General features: G+C 42.8%; 2 protein-coding genes across 2 annotated transcripts in view; both read left to right on the forward strand.

Annotated features, from left to right (window-relative positions):
- LOC120048907 (probable E3 ubiquitin-protein ligase MID2) overlaps positions 1-25816 on the forward strand; it is a 1198409-nt gene that overhangs the window by 848551 nt on the left and 324042 nt on the right. The window lies entirely within an intron of this gene.
- LOC120047816 (glycine receptor subunit alphaZ1-like) overlaps positions 11005-25816 on the forward strand; it is a gene marked incomplete at its 5' end in the record, with an annotated part of 74886 nt that continues 60074 nt past the window's right edge. Inside the window, 2 exons of the mRNA XM_038993355.1 lie at positions 11005-11134; positions 20691-20729. Coding sequence (XP_038849283.1) covers positions 11005-11134; positions 20691-20729 — 169 coding nt within the window. The remainder of the gene's footprint in view (positions 11135-20690; positions 20730-25816) is intronic.

Here is a 25816-nt window from a genome sequence, read left to right on the forward strand (position 1 = left end):
AGGTACGCAGCAAATGTGTCCACACATAGTCTCTCGTGAATAAATATTCACTGATTTAAATTACGTTAAAGGCCTTACACTACAATTAATACCTCACAATTGTGCAGAAATATGCTAGTCTCAACAGTGTAGAATGTGGCTATATGGTGTGTTTTTTTTATTTTTTATTATCTTGTATTTTATGGCCATCTTTGTCACTCTGACACCATGACACATGAATGTTAGGGACTTATTACTCTCAGTTGAATAGTTAAATCAACCAAACACATGCACGGTTTTCCATAGTAATATTGGAAATATGGAATCATCTATTTAGGCAAAAAAAAAAATGAATTGACACCTATGGATTTCTGTATTCGTAACATTGCTTTCTATTGTGAACTGGGAAATGTAAAGCTAATCTATAATTGACTTGGGGATTATTTAATGTATTCCCTCCAGTATCACGTGGTCTATAGGCTCACGAATAGGGTTGCAAAGGGTGGGTATTTTACTGGAAACTTTCACAGTTTACCAGTAAAATACCAACATTTTGTTTTCTTTCAAGGATTTGATGTAATCTAGCACAATACATATTGTGGCCCTTTTGGCTACTTCATATTTTCACAGGTCTCTGTAATTATCTCTGGCCTTATCACATGAAAAAAATGTTTTTAAATTATTAAATAACAGGATTTTCAAATAAAAATAGAGTGACAAAGCTGTAAAACATGATCCTACTAAATATAAACCTTTTTTTTTGTGTGGGATTAGTGAACACTATTGTTGTTTAATATGATGGTCTCAGCATGAAACATCCTGTATATATTTGTTTAACTCACTTTGATTTATTTGACTATGTCAGTATGTATATGTTGTCAATGTTTTGGCGTCAAACTCGTAGCAGTTGTGATAAAAGTCAATAGTAGGAAAAGTTGCAGAGTTAATTGAAAATAATGCCATTGTTGATTAGATGCTTTTTAAAATTAATTAGGCTGTTTTCTGTTGAACCATTTAAAAAAAAATTAACTAGGCAATGTCGGTTAAGATCAGACTCTTATTTTCAATGACACTGCTGAAGATTCCTGTAACTTTGGTAAACTACTGGTAGCTTTGTGACCCTACTCATGAAACATAACCTTGAGTTGCCCTCGAACAGCAGAAAGCAGTAACACCGGTTGCATGCACAGACACCAAAGCACCAGTTGTATCCAATCACCTATAGAATTAGTCCTTTAAAACCTCATTTCATCACAGATGTTTAACCCCATGTCTTCAAGAAAGTCTGCTGTATTTACACACACCATGCTGTTCAGCAAGCCACGTCATGTTCATGGTGATTGTGATGGCAGTCACTTGTTTTCAGGTCAGATGGGCTTTATATATTTATGGTGTGTTTATGTATGTTTTATCTGGGCCTCCCGAGTGGCTTGGCGGTCTAAGCACTGCATCTCAGTGCTAGAGGCGTCACTACAGACCCTGGTTCTGGTTCTAATTCCAGGCTGTATCACAACTGGCTGTGATTGGGAGTCCCATAGGGTGGCGCACAATTGGCCCAGTGTCGTTAGGGTTTGGCCGGGCTAGGCCGTCATTGTAAATAAGAATTTGTTCTTAACTGATTTGCCTAGTTAAATAAAGGTTAAATAAAAAAATAAAAATGTATTGTCAGAACAAGGTGAGAAAGGTGGATATATTTAGTTATAAATATTGAAGCCTCTAATGAAGAACAATTGACTGGCGTTCTCTACGATCACTTACAATCATCAATTTTAGCCAGGTTAATTTCTAAAGCTTGATGTGTGGTAATACATTATTGATCAACATAGACAAAGACAGATAGCACTATAAATGACATAGCTTATTATCAATGGTCTTGCCTCTCTTTCTACTCAGTCATGGATAAATAAATGGAGGAATTCATAGCTCTGAATTCACTAAAACCTTTCAAACACAGACTATGTTCTAATATCCACACAGAACACCAGTTCCAATGCATGTCCAATATGTTGTTCTATACAGCATGCTGTACTGTACTGCATGCTAACATTGTACGGAGCATGAATTCATGTCACGTTTCACTTCTTGATCTTTTATTTTTTTCAGCTCAACACAATAACACACCTAAAGACAAATGCATTACCTTATGCTGCCCACATTTGTCATTCGTTTTGTGTAATGTATTTTTTTTTTTTTACGATGATGATGTTGGCTTATTAACAGACATTACGTTAACAGTTTGTACAGGAGAACAGAACGGCCCATCCCTCCTATCTGTGCCAGGGACTGGGAGGGGATGAAGGCTTTGGTAGGGCTTTGATTTCTCAGAGTGTTACAAAAAAATGCAAGGATAAGATCAATTAGGATTGTAGTCTTCAGAGGCTTTATTAAGAACATAAGGAGGTAAAGTTAAGGCTAATGATTGGTGTTCCACATTAAAGTATGCAGACTGGGGTTGTTTGCATATTATTCTCTCTGTCGCTGGGAGTCAGCTGTTTTTACAGCTGCCTCAGCACCGGCCACGCGGACCAGGCCTCTCCACAGTTGGCCGTGGCCTGGCCAAGCAAGCATTGATCAGAAATAATTCAAGTAAATCTAAACTTTGATCATGCAAAACCCAGGAACAAGTCACTCGGGACGGGAGAAGCCCAGACAGAAGGAAGGAAATCATAGATGGTCTTGTTGATACCCCCATGGGTGTAGAATCCTGATTCCTGTGGTTTTGAGTGGGATTGACCTGAGGCCTATTGATTATGTGATTTAGTGGGTAAGTGGTCTATCCTAGGTTCATATATTATGTTTCTTAACCGAAGGGCCTCTATGATGTAAGGAGAAAGAGTGTGTTGGTCCAAGATTTTCTTGGTGCAAATTCCTGTGGTTTTGTGTGGGATTAACCTCCATAGATGTTGTGATTTGGTGTGATAGCGATGCTACACATTCCTATTATACCAACCCCCCCCCCCCCAATAATGTAAGGAGAAAGAGTGTGCCGGTCCCCTAATTTCACACTGTCAAACAGATTCCTGCGTGGCCCACAGCATGGGCCATGCTAGCTGTCTAAGTCAATTATCTCTGTAGAGGACACTGTCTAATCTCTCTATGACTAAACTGATTGTGTCGTCAGTTCGAGGGTGTTTGTTCAATACTAAATTGAAACGCTTTTTTCACGGCGTTAGAGTATGGTATTGTCTGTATTGCGTGAGTCCTAACAACAGTTTATTTGCAGCACTTGATCCCTAGTACTAACCTCATGGTCACAGCCGACTATTGTGTTTAGGTTCTTATGATAGGATTCCACCGTGTTGTGTGGTAATTAACTGGTATTAGAATAATCCTTGATACACTGCATTATCTGCTCAAAGCAAATTCCACTCAAAACATTCTAGAATTCTAACAGTTCTAGATTTCTAACAGTTCTAGAATTCTAAGATTCTAAGAATTCTAGGCTATACATTCTAGACTTGTCTGTCTTGGTATGGATTGATATAGATCGTTAGTATAGAAGTGTAACTCTTAGGAATGTTCCATCAATGAACCATAATGCCAGCATTGATGGAAGAGAGACAGTGATTTGGCAGACTTGACAGAAACTGTTTGGTCTGCAGATAGCTTCAGGTTATAAGTTGAGCCACCAAGGCTTCAGGGTATCAGTTGGACCACCAGGGCTTCAGGGTATCAGTTGGACCACCAGGGCTTCAGGGTATCAGTTGGACCACCAGGGCTTCAGGGTATCAGTTGGACCACCAGGGTTTCAGGGTATCAGTTGGACCACCAGGGTTTTAGGGTATCAGTTGGACCACCAGGGCTTCAGGGTATCAGTTGGACCACCAGGGTTTCAGGGTATCAGTTGGACCACCAGGGTTTCAGGGTATCAGTTGGACCACCAGGGTTTTAGGGTATCAGTTGGACCACCAGGGTTTCAGGGTATCAGTTGGACCACCAGGGTTTCAGGGTATCAGTTGGACCACCAGGGCTTCAGGGTATCAGTTGGACCACCAGGGCTTCAGGGTATCAGTTGGACCACCAGGGTTTCAGGGTATCAGTTGGACCACCAGGGTTTCAGGGTATCAGTTGGACCACCAGGGTTTCAGGGTATCAGTTGGACCACCAGGGTTTCAGGGTATCAGTTGGACCACCAGGGCTTCAGGGTATCAGTTGGACCACCAGGGTTTCAGGGTATCAGTTGGACCACCAGGGTTTCAGGGTATCAGTTGGACCACCAGGGTTTCAGGGTATCAGTTGGACCACCAGGGCTTCAGGGTATCAGTTGGACCACCAGGGTTTCAGGGTATCAGTTGGACCACCAGGGCTTCAGGGTATCAGTTGGACCACCAGGGCTTCAGGGTATCAGTTGGACCACCAGGGTTTCAGGGTATCAGTTGGACCACCAGGGCTTCAGGGTATCAGTTGGACCACCAGGGTTTCAGGGTATCAGTTGGACCACCAGGGCTTCAGGGTATCAGTTGGACCACCAGGGCTTCAGGGTATCAGTTGGACCACCAGGGCTTCAGGGTATCAGTTGGACCACCAGGGTTTCAGGGTATCAGTTGGACCACCAGGGTTTCAGGGTATCAGTTGGACCACCAGGGTTTCAGGGTATCAGTTGGACCACCAGGGCTTCAGGGTATCAGTTGGACCACCAGGGCTTCAGGGTATCAGTTGGACCACCAGGGTTTCAGGGTATCAGTTGGACCACCAGGGTTTCAGGGTATCAGTTGGACCACCAGGGTTTCAGGGTATCAGTTGGACCACCAGGGTTTCAGGGTATCAGTTGGACCACCAGGGTTTCAGGGTATCAGTTGGACCACCAGGGTTTCAGGGTATCAGTTGGACCACCAGGGTTTCAGGGTATCAGTTGGACCACCAGGGTTTCAGGGTATCAGTTGGACCACCAGGGTTTCAGGGTATCAGTTGGACCACCAGGGCTTCAGGGTATCAGTTGGACCACCAGGGTTTCAGGGTATCAGTTGGACCACCAGGGTTTCAGGGTATCAGTTGGACCACCAGGGTTTCAGGGTATCAGTTGGACCACCAGGGTTTCAGGGTATCAGTTGGATCACCAGGGTTTCAGGGTATCAGTTGGACCACCAGGGTTTCAGGGTATCAGTTGGACCACCAGGGTTTCAGGGTATCAGTTGGACCACCAGGGTTTCAGGGTATCAGTTGGACCACCAGGGTTTCAGGGTATCAGTTGGACCACCAGGGTTTCAGGGTATCAGTTGGACCACCAGGGTTTCAGGGTATCAGTTGGACCACCAGGGTTTCAGGGTATCAGTTGGACCACCAGGGTTTCAGGGTATCAGTTGGACCACCAGGGTTTCAGGGTATCAGTTGGACCACCAGGGTTTCAGGGTATCAGTTGGACCACCAGGGTTTCAGGGTATCAGTTGGACCACCAGGGCTTCAGGGTATCAGTTGGACCACCAGGGTTTCAGGGCTATCAGTTGGACCACCAGGGTTTCAGGGTATCAGTTGGACCACCAGGGTTTCAGGGTATCAGTTGGACCACCAGGGTTTCAGGGTATCAGTTGGACCACCAGGGTTTCAGGGTATCAGTTGGATCACCAGGGTTTTAGGGTATCAGTTGGACCACCAGGGCTTCAGGGTATCAGTTGGACCACCAGGGCTTCAGGGTATCAGTTGGACCACCAGGGCTTCAGGGTATCAGTTGGACCACCAGGGTTTCAGGGTATCAGTTGGACCACCAGGGTTTCAGGGTATCAGTTGGACCACCAGGGTTTCAGGGTATCAGTTGGACCACCAGGGCTTCAGGGTATCAGTTGGACCACCAGGGTTTCAGGGTATCAGTTGGACCACCAGGGCTTCAGGGTATCAGTTGGACCACCAGGGCTTCAGGGTATCAGTTGGACCACCAGGGCTTCAGGGTATCAGTTGGACCACCAGGGTTTCAGGGTATCAGTTGGACCACCAGGGTTTCAGGGTATCAGTTGGACCACCAGGGTTTCAGGGTATCAGTTGGACCACCAGGGTTTCAGGGTATCAGTTGGACCACCAGGGCTTCAGGGTATCAGTTGGACCACCAGGGCTTCAGGGTATCAGTTGGACCACCAGGGTTTCAGGGTATCAGTTGGACCACCAGGGTTTCAGGGTATCAGTTGGACCACCAGGGTTTCAGGGTATCAGTTGGACCACCAGGGTTTCAGGGTATCAGTTGGACCACCAGGGTTTCAGGGTATCAGTTGGACCACCAGGGTTTCAGGGTATCAGTTGGACCACCAGGGTTTCAGGGTATCAGTTGGACCACCAGGGTTTCAGGGTATCAGTTGGACCACCAGGGTTTCAGGGTATCAGTTGGACCACCAGGGCTTCAGGGTATCAGTTGGACCACCAGGGTTTCAGGGTATCAGTTGGACCACCAGGGTTTCAGGGTATCAGTTGGACCACCAGGGTTTCAGGGTATCAGTTGGACCACCAGGGTTTCAGGGTATCAGTTGGATCACCAGGGTTTCAGGGTATCAGTTGGACCACCAGGGTTTCAGGGTATCAGTTGGACCACCAGGGTTTCAGGGTATCAGTTGGACCACCAGGGTTTCAGGGTATCAGTTGGACCACCAGGGTTTCAGGGTATCAGTTGGACCACCAGGGTTTCAGGGTATCAGTTGGACCACCAGGGTTTCAGGGTATCAGTTGGACCACCAGGGCTTCAGGGTATCAGTTGAACCACCAGGGTTTCAGGGTATCAGTTGGACCACCAGGGTTTTAGGGTATCAGTTGGACCACCAGGGCTTCAGGGTATCAGTTGGACCACCAGGGCTTCAGGGTATCAGTTGGACCACCAGGGCTTCAGGGTATCAGTTGGACCCCCAGGGTTTCAGGGTATCAGTTGGACCACCAGGGTTTCAGGGTATCAGTTGGACCACCAGGGTTTCAGGGTATCAGTTGGACCACCAGGGTTTCAGGGTATCAGTTGGACCACCAGGGTTTCAGGGTATCAGTTGGACCACCAGGGCTTCAGGGTATCAGTTGGACCACCAGGGTTTCAGGGTATCAGTTGGACCACCAGGGTTTCAGGGTATCAGTTGGACCACCAGGGCTTCAGGGTATCAGTTGGACCACCAGGGTTTCAGGGTATCAGTTGGACCACCAGGGTTTCAGGGTATCAGTTGGACCACCAGGGTTTCAGGGTATCAGTTGGACCACCAGGGTTTTAGGGTATCAGTTGGACCACCAGGGCTTCAGGGTATCAGTTGGACCACCAGGGCTTCAGGGTATCAGTTGGACCACCAGGGTTTCAGGGTATCAGTTGGACCACCAGGGTTTCAGGGTATCAGTTGGACCACCAGGGTTTCAGGGTATCAGTTAACCCGCCAGGGCTGCTTTTGGCCGTCACAATCGCCACCTATTGTTGAAAATTACAGCTGCAACACTGATAGTGTTAACAGTTATCAACACTGTCCAGTCATCAGTGTGAGTATAGAATCAACTACTTTGGCAGTGATTAGGACAACATACTGTATGTGCCTTTCAAATGCCAAATTTCCAAAAATGACACAGCAGCAAAAACACAAACAAAAGCTTAAACGATAGCGAGGAAATATTGAAAATCTAGGAATACGTCCAAAATGGCAGAGTATTCCCCACTTATACAGTATAGTACACTACTGGTCAGAAGTAGTGCCCTATGGGGTGCCATTGTACTATGAAGCCTGATGCGTAAAGCCAGTATTTAGAGAGTAGTGCTTGGCTGACCCAAGCAGCAGCCTCTGGGGTAGTTGGTGACTGCCCATGTGACAGTAGCAGCAGCACAGCCTGGCCAGTGACCTGGCAGTTATGGTGGCCCACCCACACACAGACTGGTAGCAGTATGGAGAGGCATGGGAGACTGCGAACTTCCTCGTTTACAGTACTTCAGTGTTCTGTGTCCATCCTCTTCTGATGGGGGAAGTTTTCTAATATATTTATTAGTCTACTGATGGGGGGCAGTTGGTTAATATGTTAGTCTACTGATGGGGGGCAGTTGGTTAATATGTTAGTCTACTGATGGGGGGCAGTTGGTTAATATGTTAGTCTACTGATGGGGGCAGTTGGTTAATATGTTAGTCTACTGATGGGGGCAGTTGGTTAATATGTTAGTCTACTGATGGGGGCAGTTGGTTAATATGTTAGTCTACTGATGGGGGGCAGTTGGTTAATATGTTAGTCTACTGATGGGGGCAGTTGGTTAATATGTTAGTCTACTGATGGGGGGCAGTTGGTTAATATGTTAGTCTACTGATGGGGCAGTTGGTTAATATGTTAGTCTACTGATGGGGCAGTTGGTTAATATGTTAGACTACTGATGGGGCAGTTGGTTAATATGTTAGACTACTGATGGGGGCAGTTGGTTAATATGTTAGACTACTGATGGGGCAGTTGGTTAATATGTTAGTCTACTGATGGGGGCAATTGGTTAATATGTTAGTCTACTGATGGGGCATTTGGTTAATATGTTAATCTACTGATGGGGACAGTTGGTTAATATGTTAGTCTACTGATGGGGGCAGTTGGTTAATATGTTAGTATACTGATGGGGGGCAGTTGGTTAATATGTTAGTCTACTGATGGGGGCAGTTGGTTAATATGTTAGTCTACTGATGGGGGCAGTTGGTTAATATGTTAGTCTACTGATGGGGGCAGTTGGTTAATATGTTAGTCTACTGATGGGGGCAGTTGGTTAATATGTTAGTCTACTGATGGGGGCAGTTGGTTAATATGTTAGTCTACTGATGGGGGGCAGTTGGTTAATATGTTAGTCTACTGATGGGGGCAGTTGGTTAATATGTTAGTCTACTGATGGGGGCAGTTGGTTAATATGTTAGTCTACTGATGGGGGCAGTTGGTTAATATGTTAGTCTACTGATGGGGGGCAGTTGGTTAATATGTTAGTCTACTGATGGGGGCAGTTGGTTAATATGTTAGTCTACTGATGGGGGGCAGTTGGTTAATATGTTAGTCTACTGATGGGGCAGTTGGTTAATATGTTAGTCTACTGATGGGGCAGTTGGTTAATATGTTAGACTACTGATGGGGCAGTTGGTTAATATGTTAGACTACTGATGGGGGCAGTTGGTTAATATGTTAGTCTACTGATGGGGGCAGTTGGTTAATATGTTAGTCTACTGATGGGGGCAGTTGGTTAATATGTTAGTCTACTGATGGGGGGCAGTTGGTTAATATGTTAGTCTACTGATGGGGGCAGTTGGTTAATATGTTAGTCTACTGATGGGGCAGTTGGTTAATATGTTAGTCTACTGATGGGGACAGTTGGTTAATATGTTAGTCTACTGATGGGGGGCAGTTGGTTAATATGTTAGTCTACTGATGGGGGGCAGTTGGTTAATATGTTAGTCTACTGATGGGGGCAGTTGGTTAATATGTTAGTCTACTGATGGGGCAGTTGGTTAATATGTTAGTCTACTGATGGGGACAGTTGGTTAATATGTTAGTCTACTGATGGGGGGCAGTTGGTTAATATGTTAGTCTACTGATGGGGGGCAGTTGGTTAATATGTTAGTCTACTGATGGGGGGCAGTTGGTTAATATGTTAGTCTACTGATGGGGGCAGTTGGTTAATATGTTAGTCTACTGATGGGGGGCAGTTGGTTAATATGTTAGTCTACTGATGGGGGCAGTTGGTTCATATGTTAGTCTACTGATGGGGCAGTTGGTTAATATGTTAGTCTACTGATGGGGGGCAGTTGGTTAATATGTTAGTCTACTGATGGGGCAGTTGGTTAATATGTTAGTCTACTGATGGAAGCAGTTGGTGAATAGTTTTTTTAGCCGACCGATGGGGGGCAGTTGGTGAATAGTTTTTTTAGCCGACCGATGGGGGGGCAGTTGGTGAATAGTTTTTTTAGCCGACCGATGGGGGAGCAGTTGGTGAATAGTTTTTTTAGCCGACCGATGGGGGGGCAGTTGGTGAATAGTTTTTTTAGCCGACCGATGGGGGAGCAGTTGGTGAATAGTTTTTTTAGCCGACCGATGGGGGGGCAGTTGGTGAATATGTGTAGGAATACCTTTTGAGCTGACATGACTAAATATGCCCTTTGTTGTTGGGTTAATGATCACAGTTGTCAACAAAAAAGGCTTGTCGTTGGTGTTATGATCACATGATGACATGTGATGTCAGTTGTATTTTGCGGCGGTGGTTACTGTAACATGTTTGTTCTTTTCTTTCTCCTCATCTCATCTATTTCAGCTCATCTATTTCATCTCAGTTTCAGAAGACTGCATGCATGAAACATTAAAGGGAAAGCCACCCTGGTCATCATCTGTCATCCTAATTATCCATAAGAGGTTCATTCTGGATATGCAAATTCTCCCTGCACCAAACAATTGGGAAGTAATTAACCTATTTTCTGTTTTCAGCTTTCTTTTTGGAGCTATAAGTTGGTATGTTTTTGGTATTTTCGAAAAACTTTGATTATTTGATTATTCTGTCATCACAGGAAATGGATTGTGAGGTTACAAATATTTGTAGTTATGTAAACCTTGCTTTTATTCTGTGTATGGAATGTTTAATACTATTTTGTTGATGGATTTAAAAAAGGAAATACAAAAATTAATGTAGATGAGATATGTAGAACATATCCAATACACATACTGTTTATTGGATAAGCTGTTCTGTGTTGTAGGCTACGGTGTGAAGGAGTCAAATAACAACAACTTAATGGATAATCAATATTATTGATTATCCTCTGAGCATATAACTCATGAAGTGGATACTTCCTAAAATTTCCCCTCAAAGTTCATACTTTGCTCATGGAGCTAATCAAACTGCTATATATTTATTTGGAATGCAAGTAAAGTAGTTGACTTCATATTGATTCACAGTATATAGCAAATGGACAAGTGAAGGGAATCAGTAATGGTAGCGTCCCGCAACAGAAACTACTTGTTGGATTGGATTACTCTCAGAATGCTGCTATGTATGACAACAACTCACCATTTTAAATCTCAGTTGTGCACCCATCTCTGTCTCTCTCTCTCTCTCTCTCTCCCTCCTTTTCTTTTCTCTCTTCTGTCTCTAGCTTGGCAGCCTCTAAAGAAGCCGCGGCTCGAAAAGCTGCCTCCCCAATGCCTCCCTCTGAGTTCTTGGACAAACTCATGGGCAAAGTTTCGGGTTACGATGCAAGAATCAGACCTAATTTTAAAGGTAGGAGCAGCCACCAAGACACAGTGGGATCAAACAGGAATGTAGCCAAGCAGAAAAAACATATTCCAGTCAGGACAGTAAAGAGAGGACAGTGTAGTTAAACTATGAAATGTATATAATATCAATATATATGATATCTTTATTTTACTATTGATTTGGGCTTTAGCAAATCATTCTGATTTAAATGAGTTGGTTCTTTGAATACATTATCCGAGTGAGGTCATTTTCACACATTAAACATAACACTTTTTTAACACTTTTTACACCTTAATAAACACTTAACACTTTTTAAACCTTAAAATATTGAATTAGGCTGTTAAGATGTTCACAAATCCTCCATATATTTACAGGATGTGGCTACATTGAAATGGAGTCATGTTATTATTTTATTGTGGAAAGCTGGCTACATTCCTGTAAAAACGTCACAACCGTCTCAATGTCCTGAATGTCTGTTTGGTGGTATACTGTAGGTAGTGTGTTGCTAAACATGTTTCCTGTAACGTTAAAAGTGCCGTTTCCCTATATGGAAGCACCCATGAAGATACATGTCAGAGGTTTCCTTATTGAACTATGGTCAGCAATACAGCCACGTTATGATAACTCAGTCCAAGCTGTGATGTTCAATGGTAGAGCACCGTTATGTTGGAGTGTTTGAAAGAACTCTTCGTCATTTTCAATGGTAGAGCACCGTTACGTTGGAGTGTTTGAAAGAACTCTTCATCATTTTCAATGGTAGAGCACTGTTGTGGCAACCCTCCAAATGTATTCATCCCAAAATTGTTTGAAAGAACATAATTTTGATGAGAGTTCCTCTATTTTACAATATTTTTTGCTCTCATATTAATAGCACAATTATTTTCTGTACATCCTTATCTGAGGTGTTATAATTTACATGCTTTATGGTATACAAAACATATATATATATATAAATATATATTTTAATATTACCATCACAATTATGGAATGAATAACATAATAATAAGACAAAAATATGAATCCAATGGTCTGCATGAGAAACCGCTGTCACAAACAACCCGTTTCCATAGCATACACTGAGATAAGCATGCTTTCTGAAGACAATTGAAAGAATTTGATTGTGATTATCTATCTAAGATACATGCTTTGATACACGTTAACTAACTGCAATGTGACTACTACTCTGTGTAACATGTAACATGATGTTTTGGCCCATGAAATGCTGTGCCTTTTACAGGTATATTACATGTGATTTCCATGAGTATGACATCTCAGTATATGCAGTACTGAATCCAGGAGTGTTTGCTGTGACTAAGCATGAATTATTCAGCCTGCTAGAGTTGCAAAACCACATCGACTCATACAGTTAGACCACATAACGTCTCTTCACTATGCTCACGATGTTCGCTGCAACAACAAAAAACAAAAACGCTTTTCTTTGCTGTATAAACTGTTTTATGTACAGAGGCTTTGTATGAATGTATTGAATGTTATTTTTTGAGCCGACGTCTCAATTCACAATGATAACATTGATGACATTGTGACGGATTATAGGAGGCACTGGCTTGCCTGACCTGTAGAGTTCTGCTTTCAGCTAAACCTACTACATCACAGTTGTAGTACACTGCCCAGAGAAAGTGCTCACTGCAGAATCAGCTCAGCCTCAGTGGGCTTGTCAAGTGCTTTAATACAAGAAGCACAATAGCAGTTTTCATGCTGGTGAGTGTAAATAGGGTCAGATATTCGCTAAAAACTCCAATGAAAGCGAACAGTATTCTAATGTAAAATGTCTTTGCATATTAAGGAAAAATACATTACTTTACGTAATGTATAATGTTAATCATATGACTAGTGTGTGGCGAGAGGCCTATTGTCATGGGATGGAAAAATGTGAGATAGATTCAGAGGTTAGTCATGGCTGTCAGGTCAACACTGTATTGTAGTGTGAGTGGTAGACTCACTCATTCAAGCAGTCTTTCTCCCATCCCTGCCAGCCAAACACATGAATCCCATTCATGAAATAAACAGGCTGGCAGGTCATTTCTTCATAATGAACGTCTGTTCAAAGACTAAGAAACATCTTCAGTCAGAGCTGCGAGAATGATGGGGGGTTGTTTAGAAGATATTCAGTAAACACAATGGAACGTTTGAACTGCTATGTTCTTTCTAGAATTAGAATGGCAAAAATATTGTTTATAGAATTGTAGAACTCCAGAGGCATTCTTTAGAACATTAGAATGTTAGAACGTTAGAAAGCCTTCTTTAGAACATTAGAATGTTAGAACGTTAGAAGGCATTCTTTAGAACATTAGAACGTTAGAAGTCATTCTTCAGAACATTAGTGTTAGAACGTTAGAAGGCATTCTTTAGAACGTTAGAACGTTAGAAGGCTTTCTTTAGAACGTTAGAACATTAGAAGGCCTTCTTTAGAATGTTAGAACGTTAGAAGCCATTCTTTAGAACATTAGAATGTTAGAACGTTAGAAGCCATTCTTTAGAACATTAGAATGTTAGAACGTTAGAAGCCATTCTTTAGAACGTTAGAATGTTAGAACGTTAGAAGGCATTCTTTATAACATTAGAACGGTAGAATGTTAGAACGTTAGAAGCCATTCTTTAGAACGTTAGAATGTTAGAACGTTAGAAGGCATTCTTTAGAACATTAGAACGGTAGAATGTTAGAAGGCATTCTTTAGAACATTAGAACGTTAGAAGGCATTCTTTAGAACATTAGAATGTTAGAATGTTAGAAGCCATTCTTTGGAACGTTAGAATGTTAGAACGTTAGAAGGCATTCTTTAGAACATTAGAACGGTAGAATGTTAGAAGGCATTCTTTAGAACATTAGAACGTTAGAAGCCATTCTTTAGAACATTAGAACGTTAGAAGCCATTCTTTAGAACATTATAACATTAGAAAGCATTCTTTAGAACATCAGACCGTTAGAAGGCCTTCTTTAGAACATTAGAACGGTAGAATGTTAGAAGGCATTCTTTAGAACATCAGACCGTTAGAAGGCATTCTTTAGAACATTAGAACGTTAGAAGGCATTGTTTAGAACTTTAGAATGTTAGAACGTTAGAAGGCATTCTTTAGAACATTAGAATGTTAGAACGTTAGAAGGCATTCTTTATAACATTAGAATGTTAGAACGTTAGAAGCCATTCTTTAGAACATTAGAATGTTAGAACGTTAGAAGGCATTCCTTAGAACATTAGAATGTTAGAACGTTAGAAGCCATTCTTTATAACATCAGAATGTTAGAAGGCATTCTTTAGAACATTAGAACGTTAGAATGCTAGAAGGCTTTCTTTAAAACATTAGAACGTTAGAAGGCATTCTCTGTAGGTCTAACAGCGGAGCACACCTCCTCAATCTACCACCACCTCTGCTAATGTGGTGGCACAGCAAGAGTGAAAACAGGGAGAGAAAGAGCAGAGAATTGCCTGAAGCTATGAATGTGCTGGCATGAGAGGAAATTATGCTGATCATGACTGGGACTCACTGTGGGGAAGCCTTCTAATTGATTTAGCAGGATCTCTATTGGAATGGAAAATAGGAAATATCCTTCTGACACATTTGGGACCACCCATGTATGGTCTACGAGTTTATTTTTTATATTTAATTCATTACACTTTAACGTTCAATCTCCAACAACGGCTAAGAAGGTTAAGGTAGTCTTCTCAACACCCTCCCCACACACCTACTCCCCCCCCTCCCCCCCACCAACACACCTACTCTCCCCTTCCCAACCCCCCCCTAACACACCTACTCTCCCCTTCCCAACCCCCCCAACACACCTACTCTCCCCTTCCCAACCCCCCCAACACACCACCTCTCCCCTTCCCAACACCCCCCCAGAACACCACCTCTCCCCTTCCCAACACCCCCCCACACACCACCTCTCCCCTTCCCAACCCGCCTCCCCACACAGCTACTCTCCCCTTCCCAACACCCCCCCACACACCACCTCTCCCCTTCCCAACCCGCCTCCCCACACAGCTACTCTCCATTCAGTCTAAAGTAGTGCACTATATATAGAATAGGGTGCCATTTGTGAGACAAGCATAGGGCTATAGGTAGGGTGAGGCCGGTGTAATCTAGGGCCCCACTCTGCCTGTCCTGCAGTGATGAACAGTGGTGGGGGGTACAGCTGTGACTCCAGTCTCCTCTTCAACCTTGTCCCTCCTCATCAGTCACAGTGAGGAGCAGCTTGGCCGACAACCATGACGCTGTGCAGATTCCACCAAAATACACATCACCACCCCACCCTGTCAGTCAGTCAGTCATCACCCCACCCTGGGTTGTTGCTGCTCTTTCTGTCAGACAGACAGTCAGTCAGTCCATTCAGACAGTAAGTCAATCAGACAGTCAATCAGTCAGTCAGCCAGTCATAGAGTCAGACATTCAGACAGTCAGCCAGCCAGTCAGATAGCCAGCCAATCAGCCAGTCAGACAGTCAGTCAGCCAGTCATACAGTCAGACAGTAAGTCAGCCAGTCAGTTTATTCAGACAGTCAGTCAGTCAGCCAGTCATACAGTCAGCCAGTCAGACAGACAGCCAATCAGACAGCCAGTCAGACTGTCAGTCAGCCAGTCATACAGTCAGACAGTCAGTCTATTCAGACAGTCAGACAGTCAATCAGTCAGCCAGTCATACAGTCAGTCATCCAGTCAGATAGCCAGCCAGCCAATCAGACAGTCAGCCATTTAGTCTATTCAGACAGTCAGCCAGTCAGTCAGCCAGTCATACAGTCAGCCAATCAGACAGTCAGCCAGTCAGTCAGCCAGTCATACAGTCAGACAATCAGACAGCCAGGCAGCCAGTCAACCAGTCAGTCAGTCAGCCAGTCAGTCAGTCTATTCAGTCAGTCAGACAGTCAGTCAGTCCATTCAGACAGTCAGTCAGTCAATCAGACAGTCAGTCAGCCAGTCAGACAGTCAGCCAGCCAATCAGACAGTTAGTCAGACAGTCAGTCATACAGTCAGACAGCCAGGCAGCCAGTCAGACAGACAGCCAATCAGACAGTCAGTCATTCAGTCAGCCAGTCAGTCAGTCCATTCAGACAGACAGTCAGTCAATCAGACAGTCAGTCAGTCAGCCAGTCAGACAGTCAGACAGACAGTCAGTCAGCCAGTTCGCCTGTCAGTCAGCCAGTCCATTCAGACAGTCAGCCAGTCAGTCAGCCAGTCAGACAGGCAGTCAGTCATTCGGACAATCAGTCAGTCAGCCAATCAGACAGTGAGCCAGTCAGTCAGCTAGTCAGACAGCCAGTCAGACAGTCAGTCAGTCAGACAGTCAGTCAGTCAGACAGTCAGTCACTTAGTCCTCTCTGCTCTCTCCTCTTTCTCCCAAGCAGCTTCCTTTTTAAAGCCTGCCATGTCACATCACAGTGATGATCAGTGTAACCAAACGCTTTCACAATGAACTATCTGTGTCACTTTGCTTCTGAATTTTTGCGAGACAAGTAAACATATGTAAATATACAGTCCTTGCTGCCGTATATTTACTGTTTCTGGCTTCTGGCTTCTTTTCCCTACGCACGGAGTCTCTCTCTCTCTCTCTCTCTCTCTCTGTTCTAACTCTTCTTCTTTTCGTTCTCTTTTTGTTTCAACCTACCTGACTGGGGAGATGAAATATTATTAGCTGGTGGAGCTTGACGTTCATTTGGTGTTATCAGCACTTGTTTAATGGGTAGCTAATAGGATTAATGGAATACCCTAATGAGAGAGGGGGGAGGGGGCAGTCTTCAGATGCTGCTGTGTTCATATACGCATGGCAACAGGGAACCACCCGGACTGATCTGCTGACTACTTCAGGAACATTAAAGGAATGGACAAGGGTTCTTTATTGTACTGTGTGGGTTCATTAAAGAACAATCCCCAACCAGAGTAATATTCCCAGATATAACACACACACCAACCGTTAACTTCATTACGTACTGACATTGAAACTTTAGTCTGCCTTCTTCTTAAAACAATCTATGTCAATTGAATTATTTGAGTTAATTCACTATGTTTGGTGAATGAGAAGACATTTTAGGTCCCGAGAATAGTCAAAGGAGTTACTCCGGATGCTTGCCTTGGTATTGGATTCTCTAGGATCTAAACATGTGCACTGAACTGCTATGTTGCCCTGGGAGTAGACGTTTAATATCATTGCAGGGGTGACTCTCCCCTGAGTTATGACAAAAGTATTGATCATGTTTCAAAGTCTAAGGAGGCAGAATTGCAAGGACACAGCAGAAAATGTAATGGATAATGTAGCAGTCAGCCCACTGTTAGAGGGCAGGACAGGATAGGACAGGACAAGATAGGACTGGACAGCAGGATATGACAGGATAAGACAGGACATGATAGTATAGGACAGGATAGGACAGCAGGACAGGATAGGACAGGACAAGATAGGACTGGACAGCAGGATATGACAGGATAAGACAGGACATGATAGTATAGGACAGGATAGGACAGCAGGACAGGATAGGACAGGACAAGATAGGACTGGACAGCAGGATATGACAGGATAAGACAGGACATGATAGTATAGGACAGGATAGGACAGCAGGACAGGATAGGACAGGACAAGATAGGATAGGACAGGATAGGACAGCATACACAGGATAGGACAGCAGGGCAGAATAGGACAGGACATGATAGGATAGGACAGGATAGGACAGCATACACAGGATAGGACAGCAGGACAGGATGAGATAGGACAGGACATGATAGGACAGCAGTACAGGATTGGACAGGATAGGACACCATACACAGGATAGGACAGCAGGACAGGATTGGACAGGATAGGACAGCAGGGCAGGATAGGACAGGACATGATAGGACAGTATAGGACAGGATATGGCAGGACAGGATAGGACAGGATAGGATAGCAGAACAGGATAGGACAGGATAGGACAGCAGGACAGGACAGGACAGGACAGGATATGACAAGATAGGACATGATAGGACAGGATAGAACAGGATAGGACAGGACAGGATAGGACAGGACAGGACAGGATAGGTCAGGATAGGATAGGACAGGATAGGACAGGACAGGACAGGATAGGTCAGGATAGGATAGGACAGGATAGTATAGCAGGACAGGATAGTATAGCAGGACAGGATAGGTCAGGATAGGATAGGACAGGATAGTATAGCAGGACAGGATAGGACAGGACAGCAGGACAGGATAGGATAGGACAGATAGTTGTAGTATCCAACCATCCACTACTGTAGTACTTTGTAAAAATCTGTTCTTAGTATGAGTCTACTGTACATGTAAACAAATGAGAAACACCTTTCAAAATAAATAAACAGTAGCTTTATTCTATTCATTTTAATGAAATAATATCAAATAATATCAAAGATAATATTAAACCCCTATTGGTCGGCGTTTGCCCTTGATATTGTTATTCAGCATGATGTCAAACATGAACACTTTTTAATTTAATGAATGTGAGAATGGTTGAATGGTTGAATGGGATGCTGCATCTTTCCGTCTGGTCACTGAAGCTTCTCTAATACTACTGTGAGGAGAAGAGGAGATGGTGTCATGAAGGCTACTGTCACTTCCTGTCATTTGGGTCATTTCCTTTCTGATACTGGGAAGTGGGAAAACGGTGATCACACTTGAGTGTGACATTAAAGTTGCCATATAATTGTTTAGTCTGACAAGATAATTCAAGACCCCCCAAGCAAATGTTTTTATTTTCCTTGCAAGACGTTTTTAACTGTCGCCTTTCGAGATTTGTCCTTTTGTGAACTGGTGCGTGACTGAGATGCTACCAGGCCCAGATGGATTCATTCTAAAACTCGAATATGCTTTCTTATAGCTGATTATTCACAATTTTTTTTAAATGTTGAACAAAGCCTGTACCTCTCTGTAAAGCATGGAGAATATATTTTACACACTGCTAGTAATTAGCCCTTATGAGATTGCAAGCTTGGAAGAAAGAAAACAAGTGGTGGTTTAATGTTTGGATCAGGTTTTCAGATCTCAAATAGATCCTTGGCACAGAGGATAAACCCAAGCTTAGGTTGACACAATAGGGAATGCCTTGCGTGCAGAGTGTAAAAACAAGAGGAAGAAAAATAATCCTCACTGGATCCAGACAGATTATAGAGTTTGAATCACCTGTCTACAACAGTTCATGGTCATGCAGAATACTTTCCATCTGTCTTAAAGGAACGATTTCCTTTTCTCCTGACGTTGATAGATTAAAATATCCCCACAAAGACTTGAGCTCTGTGTAGTCGCCATCTCTCATCAATGACACTTGCCAGGTAGAGGAAAGTAGGCAGGCTAGGCATGCCGCCTGGTTTACAAATTCAATGCGCCTCCGGAGCACAAAGAGAAAACCTATCAACACACAATCTTTGTTGAGAAAATACATTTACTATGCACCTTGGAATAATAATTCCTCTGTGTCGACAGGAGAGAACCTGCAGTATGTCAAATGAGCAGCAGATGTCATCTGGGAAGGAGCAAACTTTCTGTTGAGCTGATTAGGATCTGAATTATGGCTGAAATAATTATTGAAATGTATGTTTGTGTTAATGTATTTGTTATGTACAGTACCTTATCATTAACAGCCTTTGGATGTAAAAGGTGAGATTGAACAGGTTGAAATATTAAGGTTATTATCAGGTATTTGGTGTTATCTTTTGCATGCCTTATTTATTTTACACACTTACCAAATAAGTGCAATATGGGGACTAATTCTTCTATCTTGAATTGTAATAAGCTGGTTTGTTGTGCTGGATTGGTGAAAAGCCAACCAGGTTTGAAATTATGCATGGCCAACTTCAGTCATGGCAATTTATAAAAAAGGTAATTTCCAGAATAACTGGAAAAGGCCCAGGTACTGTAAAACAATGAATTGCTCACGTCTGTGTGTGAGCCTTTGTGTTTTATATCACTTCGTTCACCAAGTACACTTCCTGTTCCTGTTCTCTTGTGTTGCACCAATTTTGCTGCTCAGTTGCAGGGGTCCCCCCGAGTGGAAGAGGTAAAAAATATCATTTTTTAGATTAATAAAATCTAAAAAAAAAAAAATTAAAAAATAATATTTTTATATCCCATTTATTAGAAAATTGGTTTGAAACACTTACTAGTTGCTTGATAAGAAAATTTAAGCATTTAAGCATTTAAAGCCAAATGATGCAAGCAGATCTAAGCAAGGCCAGTTTAACATGTAGTCTATGCATCTTTCCCTTGTCTGATGTTTTTCATCTTAGTGCATTTTGCTAACCTCACCTTCTGCCTACCGTGAAGAACTATGCCTTGCAACCCTCCTCTACCCCTCCTCTCATCTCTGCATCGCCTCCTCTCCTGCCCGACCCGCTATGACGTTCTCCAACACAAACTCGTGCATCCCTCCTTCCTGCTATTGCCTTCAGTAATTTGGCCACCACAATATTTCCTTCCTTTCCCTGCTGCACACTTACCTGTATAAGTTCTGAAGTGTTGGCAAGTTGTGATACTAGATGTGTTTTTAATTGTTGTTTTCCGCTTTGAGAAAAACAATGTGAGTACTTGCTGTTAGAGTATGTTGTGTTTTAATCATGATCTTCTTTTTTATTAGACCCACAAGGCCCCAAAACAGAAGCTTCTCACAAGAAAGGTACTTTATTTTTATTCATCACTGAATAAAGTATGCAAGTCACTCTCTCTCAACGCCACTCAGGCAATCTCCACTTTTAAAGCAAGAAAAAAAGAGAGAAAAAAAAAAGAAAACCAAGCACCTTTAAGGTGTCCTCTTAAAGGGGATACATGTATTTATTGTTAATGCATAATGCTGTGAGGTGTATCAGTCTGCTGATAGTATGTCTTCAGATTTTTTCCTAAGAGATTATTGTCGAACAGCTGGCAATTAAGAAATTATCTCAAAACATTAGTCCAATATTTCAAGCCTTTTTGTTTGCAATTTATGTTGACGTGGTCTCTTCTGTCTTTTTACTAATTGTTGTTCTGGATGGTAAAGTGTGAATACAAATTTGAAAGTTGCCCAGGAAAATGTTATTTCTCGGTAAAAAAACAAACTTTTTCCCAGATGGTACGCTTTGCTTGTTAAAGTTTTATGATACATGTGTATAATATTCTGATGTGGAGATATGATCCTATTGTGATGATTATAAGGGATAGCTGGTGCTACAGATCACTCCATTCATTTACAGCCTAAAAGACCTCAATGGCTACCTGACCTGTTTTCCTCCTAACAGGAGATGACCTGCTATACATGACAGGGACTATTAGTAGCCTGTCTGCCTTTTGGCTGAAACGTTGTGTCTGTATTGTAATTAGAATTAATTAGAGACATTCTTGCTGAGGGTGAAAAGCAACAAGCATGGAATGCATTCATTTATTTGTTTTAATTGAAATGAATCCCTCTATATATTTAACAACATTAACTGTATTTAAATGATTCTGTTTTTAAACATAATCATACTTGTTTGTGTATGAATATGGGAAATTGTAAAAGGGATGTCTCCATTATTCAGTCTTTTTAATATGCAATATGGACAGCATTACTGGAAGCTGAATGACTTTGATCAACAAAATGTGTGAGTGTGAGTGTGAGTGTGAGTGTGAGTGTGTGTGTGTGTGTGTGTGTGTGTGTGTGTGTGTGTGTGTGTGTGGTGTGTGGTGTGTGGTGTGTGGTGTGTGGTGTGTGGTGTGTGCGTGCGTGCGTGTGATTCTACTATAGTCAACAGATAGTCCAGGATTTAAAGCTGCTTAACACAGAGGATGACTTGCAGTTCAACTGATCTCCTCTCCTGCTATACACACCAACCAAGAAAACAATGTTTTTATCCATAACTATACTGAACAGAAATATAAACGCAACGTGCAACAATTCCATCGAGTTCATATTTATAAGGAAATCAGTCAATTTAAATAAATACATTTGGCCCTAATCTTTGGATTTCACGTGAATGGGCAGGGGCGAAGCCATGGGTGGGTCTGGGAGGGCATAGGCCCACCCACTTGGGAGCCAGGCCCACCCGCAGATGAGCCAGGCTCAGCCAACAGAATGAGTTTTTCCCAGAAAAAGAGTTTTATGACAGACAGAAATACTCTTCAGTTTCATCAGCTTTCCGTGGCTGGTCTCAGACGGATGTGGAGGTCCTGGGCTGGCGTGATTACATACACATGGTCTGTGATTGTGAGACCGGTTGGACGTACTGCCAAATTCTCTAAAATGACATTGGAGGAGGCTTATGGTAGAGAAATTAACATTAGATTCTCTGGCATAAGCTCTGGTAGACATTTCTGCCATCAGCATGCCAATTGCACGCTCCTTCAAACATCTGTGGCACTGTGTTGTGTGACAAAACTGCACGTTTTAGAGTGGCCTTTTATTGTCCCAGGACAAGGTGTACCTGTGTAATCAAATCAAAGTTTATTTGTCACGTGCGCCAAATACAGTGAAATGCTTACTTACAGGCTCTAACCAACAGTGCAATTTCTAAGTTAAAAAGGTATTAGGTGAACAATAGGTAAGTAAAGAAATAAAAACAACAGTAAAAAAATTGTGAAAAATAACAGTAGCGAGGCTATATACAGTAGCGAGGCTACATACAGACACCGGTTAGTCAGGCTGATTGAGGTAGTATGTACATGTAGATATGGTTAAAGTGACTATGCATATATGATGAACAGAGAGTAGCAGTAGAATAAAAGAGGGGTTGGCGGGTGCTGGGTGGCGGGACACAATGCAGATAGCCCGGGTAGCCAATGTGCGGGGGCACCGGTTGGTCGGGCTAATTGAGGTAGTATGTACATGAATGTATAGTTAAAGTGACTATGCATATATGATAAACAGAGAGTAGCAGCAGCGTAAAAGAGGGGTGGGGTGGGGGGGGGGCACACAATACAAATAGTCCAGGTAGCCATTTGATTACCTGTTCAGGAGTTTTATGGCTTGGGGGTAAAAGCTGTTGAGAAGCCTTTTGGTCATAGACTTGGGTCTCCGGTACCGCTTGCCATGCGGTAGCAGAGAGAACAGTCTATGACTGGGGTGGGTGGGGTCTTTGACAATTTTTAGGGCCTTCCTCTGGCACCGCCTGGTGTAGAGGTCCTGGATGGCAGGCAGCTTAGCCCCAGTGATGTACTGGGCCGTACGCACTAACCTCTGTAGTGCCTTGCAGTTGGAGGCCGAGCAGTTGCCGTACCAGGCAGTGATGCAACCAGTCAGGATGCTCTCGATGTTGCAGCTGTAGAACCTTTTGAGGATCTGAGGACCCATGCCAAATCTTTTTAGATTCCTGACAGGGCCTTCTAATGATCATGCTGTTTAATCAGCTTCCTGATATGACACACTTGTCAGGTGGATTTATTATCTTGGCAAAGGAGAAACACTCACTGACAGGGATGTTATCAAATTTGTGCACAAAATTTAAGAGAAATAAGCTTGGAAATTTCTGGGATCTTTATATCACCTCATGAAACATGGGACCAACACTTTACATGTTGCGTTTATAGAGTATTTATGTTCAGTATCAATATGGATTTGATATACTGTGTACAAACTTGAACCATATTTTCTATTTTCACGATAGCGACGGACAAGCTTTTTTATATTAGTTCAAACCAAACCTGCTCTAGTGTTTACTGAGCCTAAACAAAGAGCAATCATCTTACTTGTAATTTACAGTGTCAAGCTGAGCTGCCCTGTTTCACCATATCACATGATCAGTTTAGAAGGCCCTGTTTCACCATATCACATCACATGATCAGTTTAGAAGGCCCTGTTTCACCATATCACATCACATGATCAGTTTAGAAGGCCCTGTTTCACCATATCACATCACATGATCAGTTTACAAGGCCCTGTTTCACCATATCACATGATCAGTTTAGAAGGCCCTGTTTCACCATATCACATGATCAGTTTAGAAGGCCCTGTTTCACCATATCACATGATCAGTTTAGAAGGCCCTGTTTCACCATATCACATGATCAGTTTAGAAGGCCCTGTTTCACCATATCACATGATCAGTTTAGAAGGCCCTGTTTCACCATATCACGTGATCAGTTTAGAAGGCCCTGTTTCACCATATCACATGATCAGTTTAGAAGGCCCTGTTTCACCATATCACATGATCAGTTTAGAAGGCCCTGTTTCACCATATCACATCACATGATCAGTTTAGAAGGCCCTGTTTCACCATATCACATGATCAGTTTAGAAGGCCCTGTTTCACCATATCACATGATCAGTTTAGAAGGCCCTGTTTCACCATATCACATCACATGATCAGTTTAGAAGGCCCTGTTTCACCATATCACATGATCAGTTTAGAAGGCCCTGTTTCACCATATCACATCACATGATCAGTTTAGAAGGCCCTGTTTCACCATATCACATCACATGATCAGTTTAGAAGGCCCTGTTTCACCATATCACATGATCAGTTTAGAAGGCCCTGTTTCACCATATCACATGATCAGTTTAGAAGGCCCTGTTTCACCATATCACATCACATGATCGGTTTAGAAGGCCCTGTTTCACCATATCACAGGATCAGTTTAGAAGGCCCTGTTTCACCATATCACATGATCAGTTTAGAAGGCCCTGTTTCACCATATCACATGATCAGTTTAGAAGGCCCTGTTTCACCATATCACAGGATCAGTTTAGAAGGCCCTGTTTCACCATATCACATGATCAGTTTAGAAGGCCCTGTTTCACCTTATCACATGATCAGTTTAGAAGGCCCTGTTTCACCATATCACATGATCAGTTTAGAAGGCCCTGTTTCACCATATCACATGATCAGTTTAGAAGGCCCTGTTTCACCATATCACATGATCAGTTTAGAAGGCCCTGGTTCACCATATCACATGATCAGTTTAGAAGGCCCTGTTTTCACCATATCACATGATCAGTTCAGAAGGCCCTGTTTCACCATATCACATGATCAGTTTAGAAGGCCCTGTTTCACCATATCACATGATCAGTTTAGAAGGCCCTGTTTCACCATATCACATCACATGATCAGTTTAGAAGGCCCTGTTTCACCATATCACATGATCAGTTTAGAAGGCCCTGTTTCACCATATCACATGATCAGTTTAGAAGGCCCTGTTTCACCATATCACATGATCAGTTTAGAAGGCCCTGTTTCACCATATCACATGATCAGTTTAGAAGGCCCTGTTTCACCATATCACATGATCAGTTTAGAAGGCCCTGTTTCACCATATCACATGATCAGTTTAGAAGGCCCTGTTTCACCATATCACATGATCAGTTTAGAAGGCCCTGTTTCACCATATCACATGATTCGTTTAGAAGGCCCTGTTTCACCATATCACAGGCTCAGTTTAGAAGACCCTGTTTCACCATATCACATCACATGATCAGTTTAGAAGGCCCTGTTTCACCATATCACATGATCAGTTAGAAGGCCCTGTTTTACCATATCACATGATTCGTTTAGAAGGCCCTGTTTCACCATATCACAGGCTCAGTTTAGAAGACCCTGTTTCACCATATCACATCACATGATCAGTTTAGAAGGCCCTGTTTCACCATATCACATGATCAGTTCAGAAGGCCCTGTTTCGCCATATCACATGATCAGTTTAGAAGGCCCTGTTTCACCATATCACATGATCAGTTTAGAAGGCCCTGGTTCACCATATCACATGATCAGTTTAGAAGGCCCTGTTTCACCATATCACATGATCAGTTCAGAAGGCCCT

This window comes from Salvelinus namaycush, chromosome 5, assembly GCF_016432855.1.
Source record: "Salvelinus namaycush isolate Seneca chromosome 5, SaNama_1.0, whole genome shotgun sequence".
NCBI lineage: Eukaryota > Metazoa > Chordata > Actinopteri > Salmoniformes > Salmonidae > Salvelinus > Salvelinus namaycush.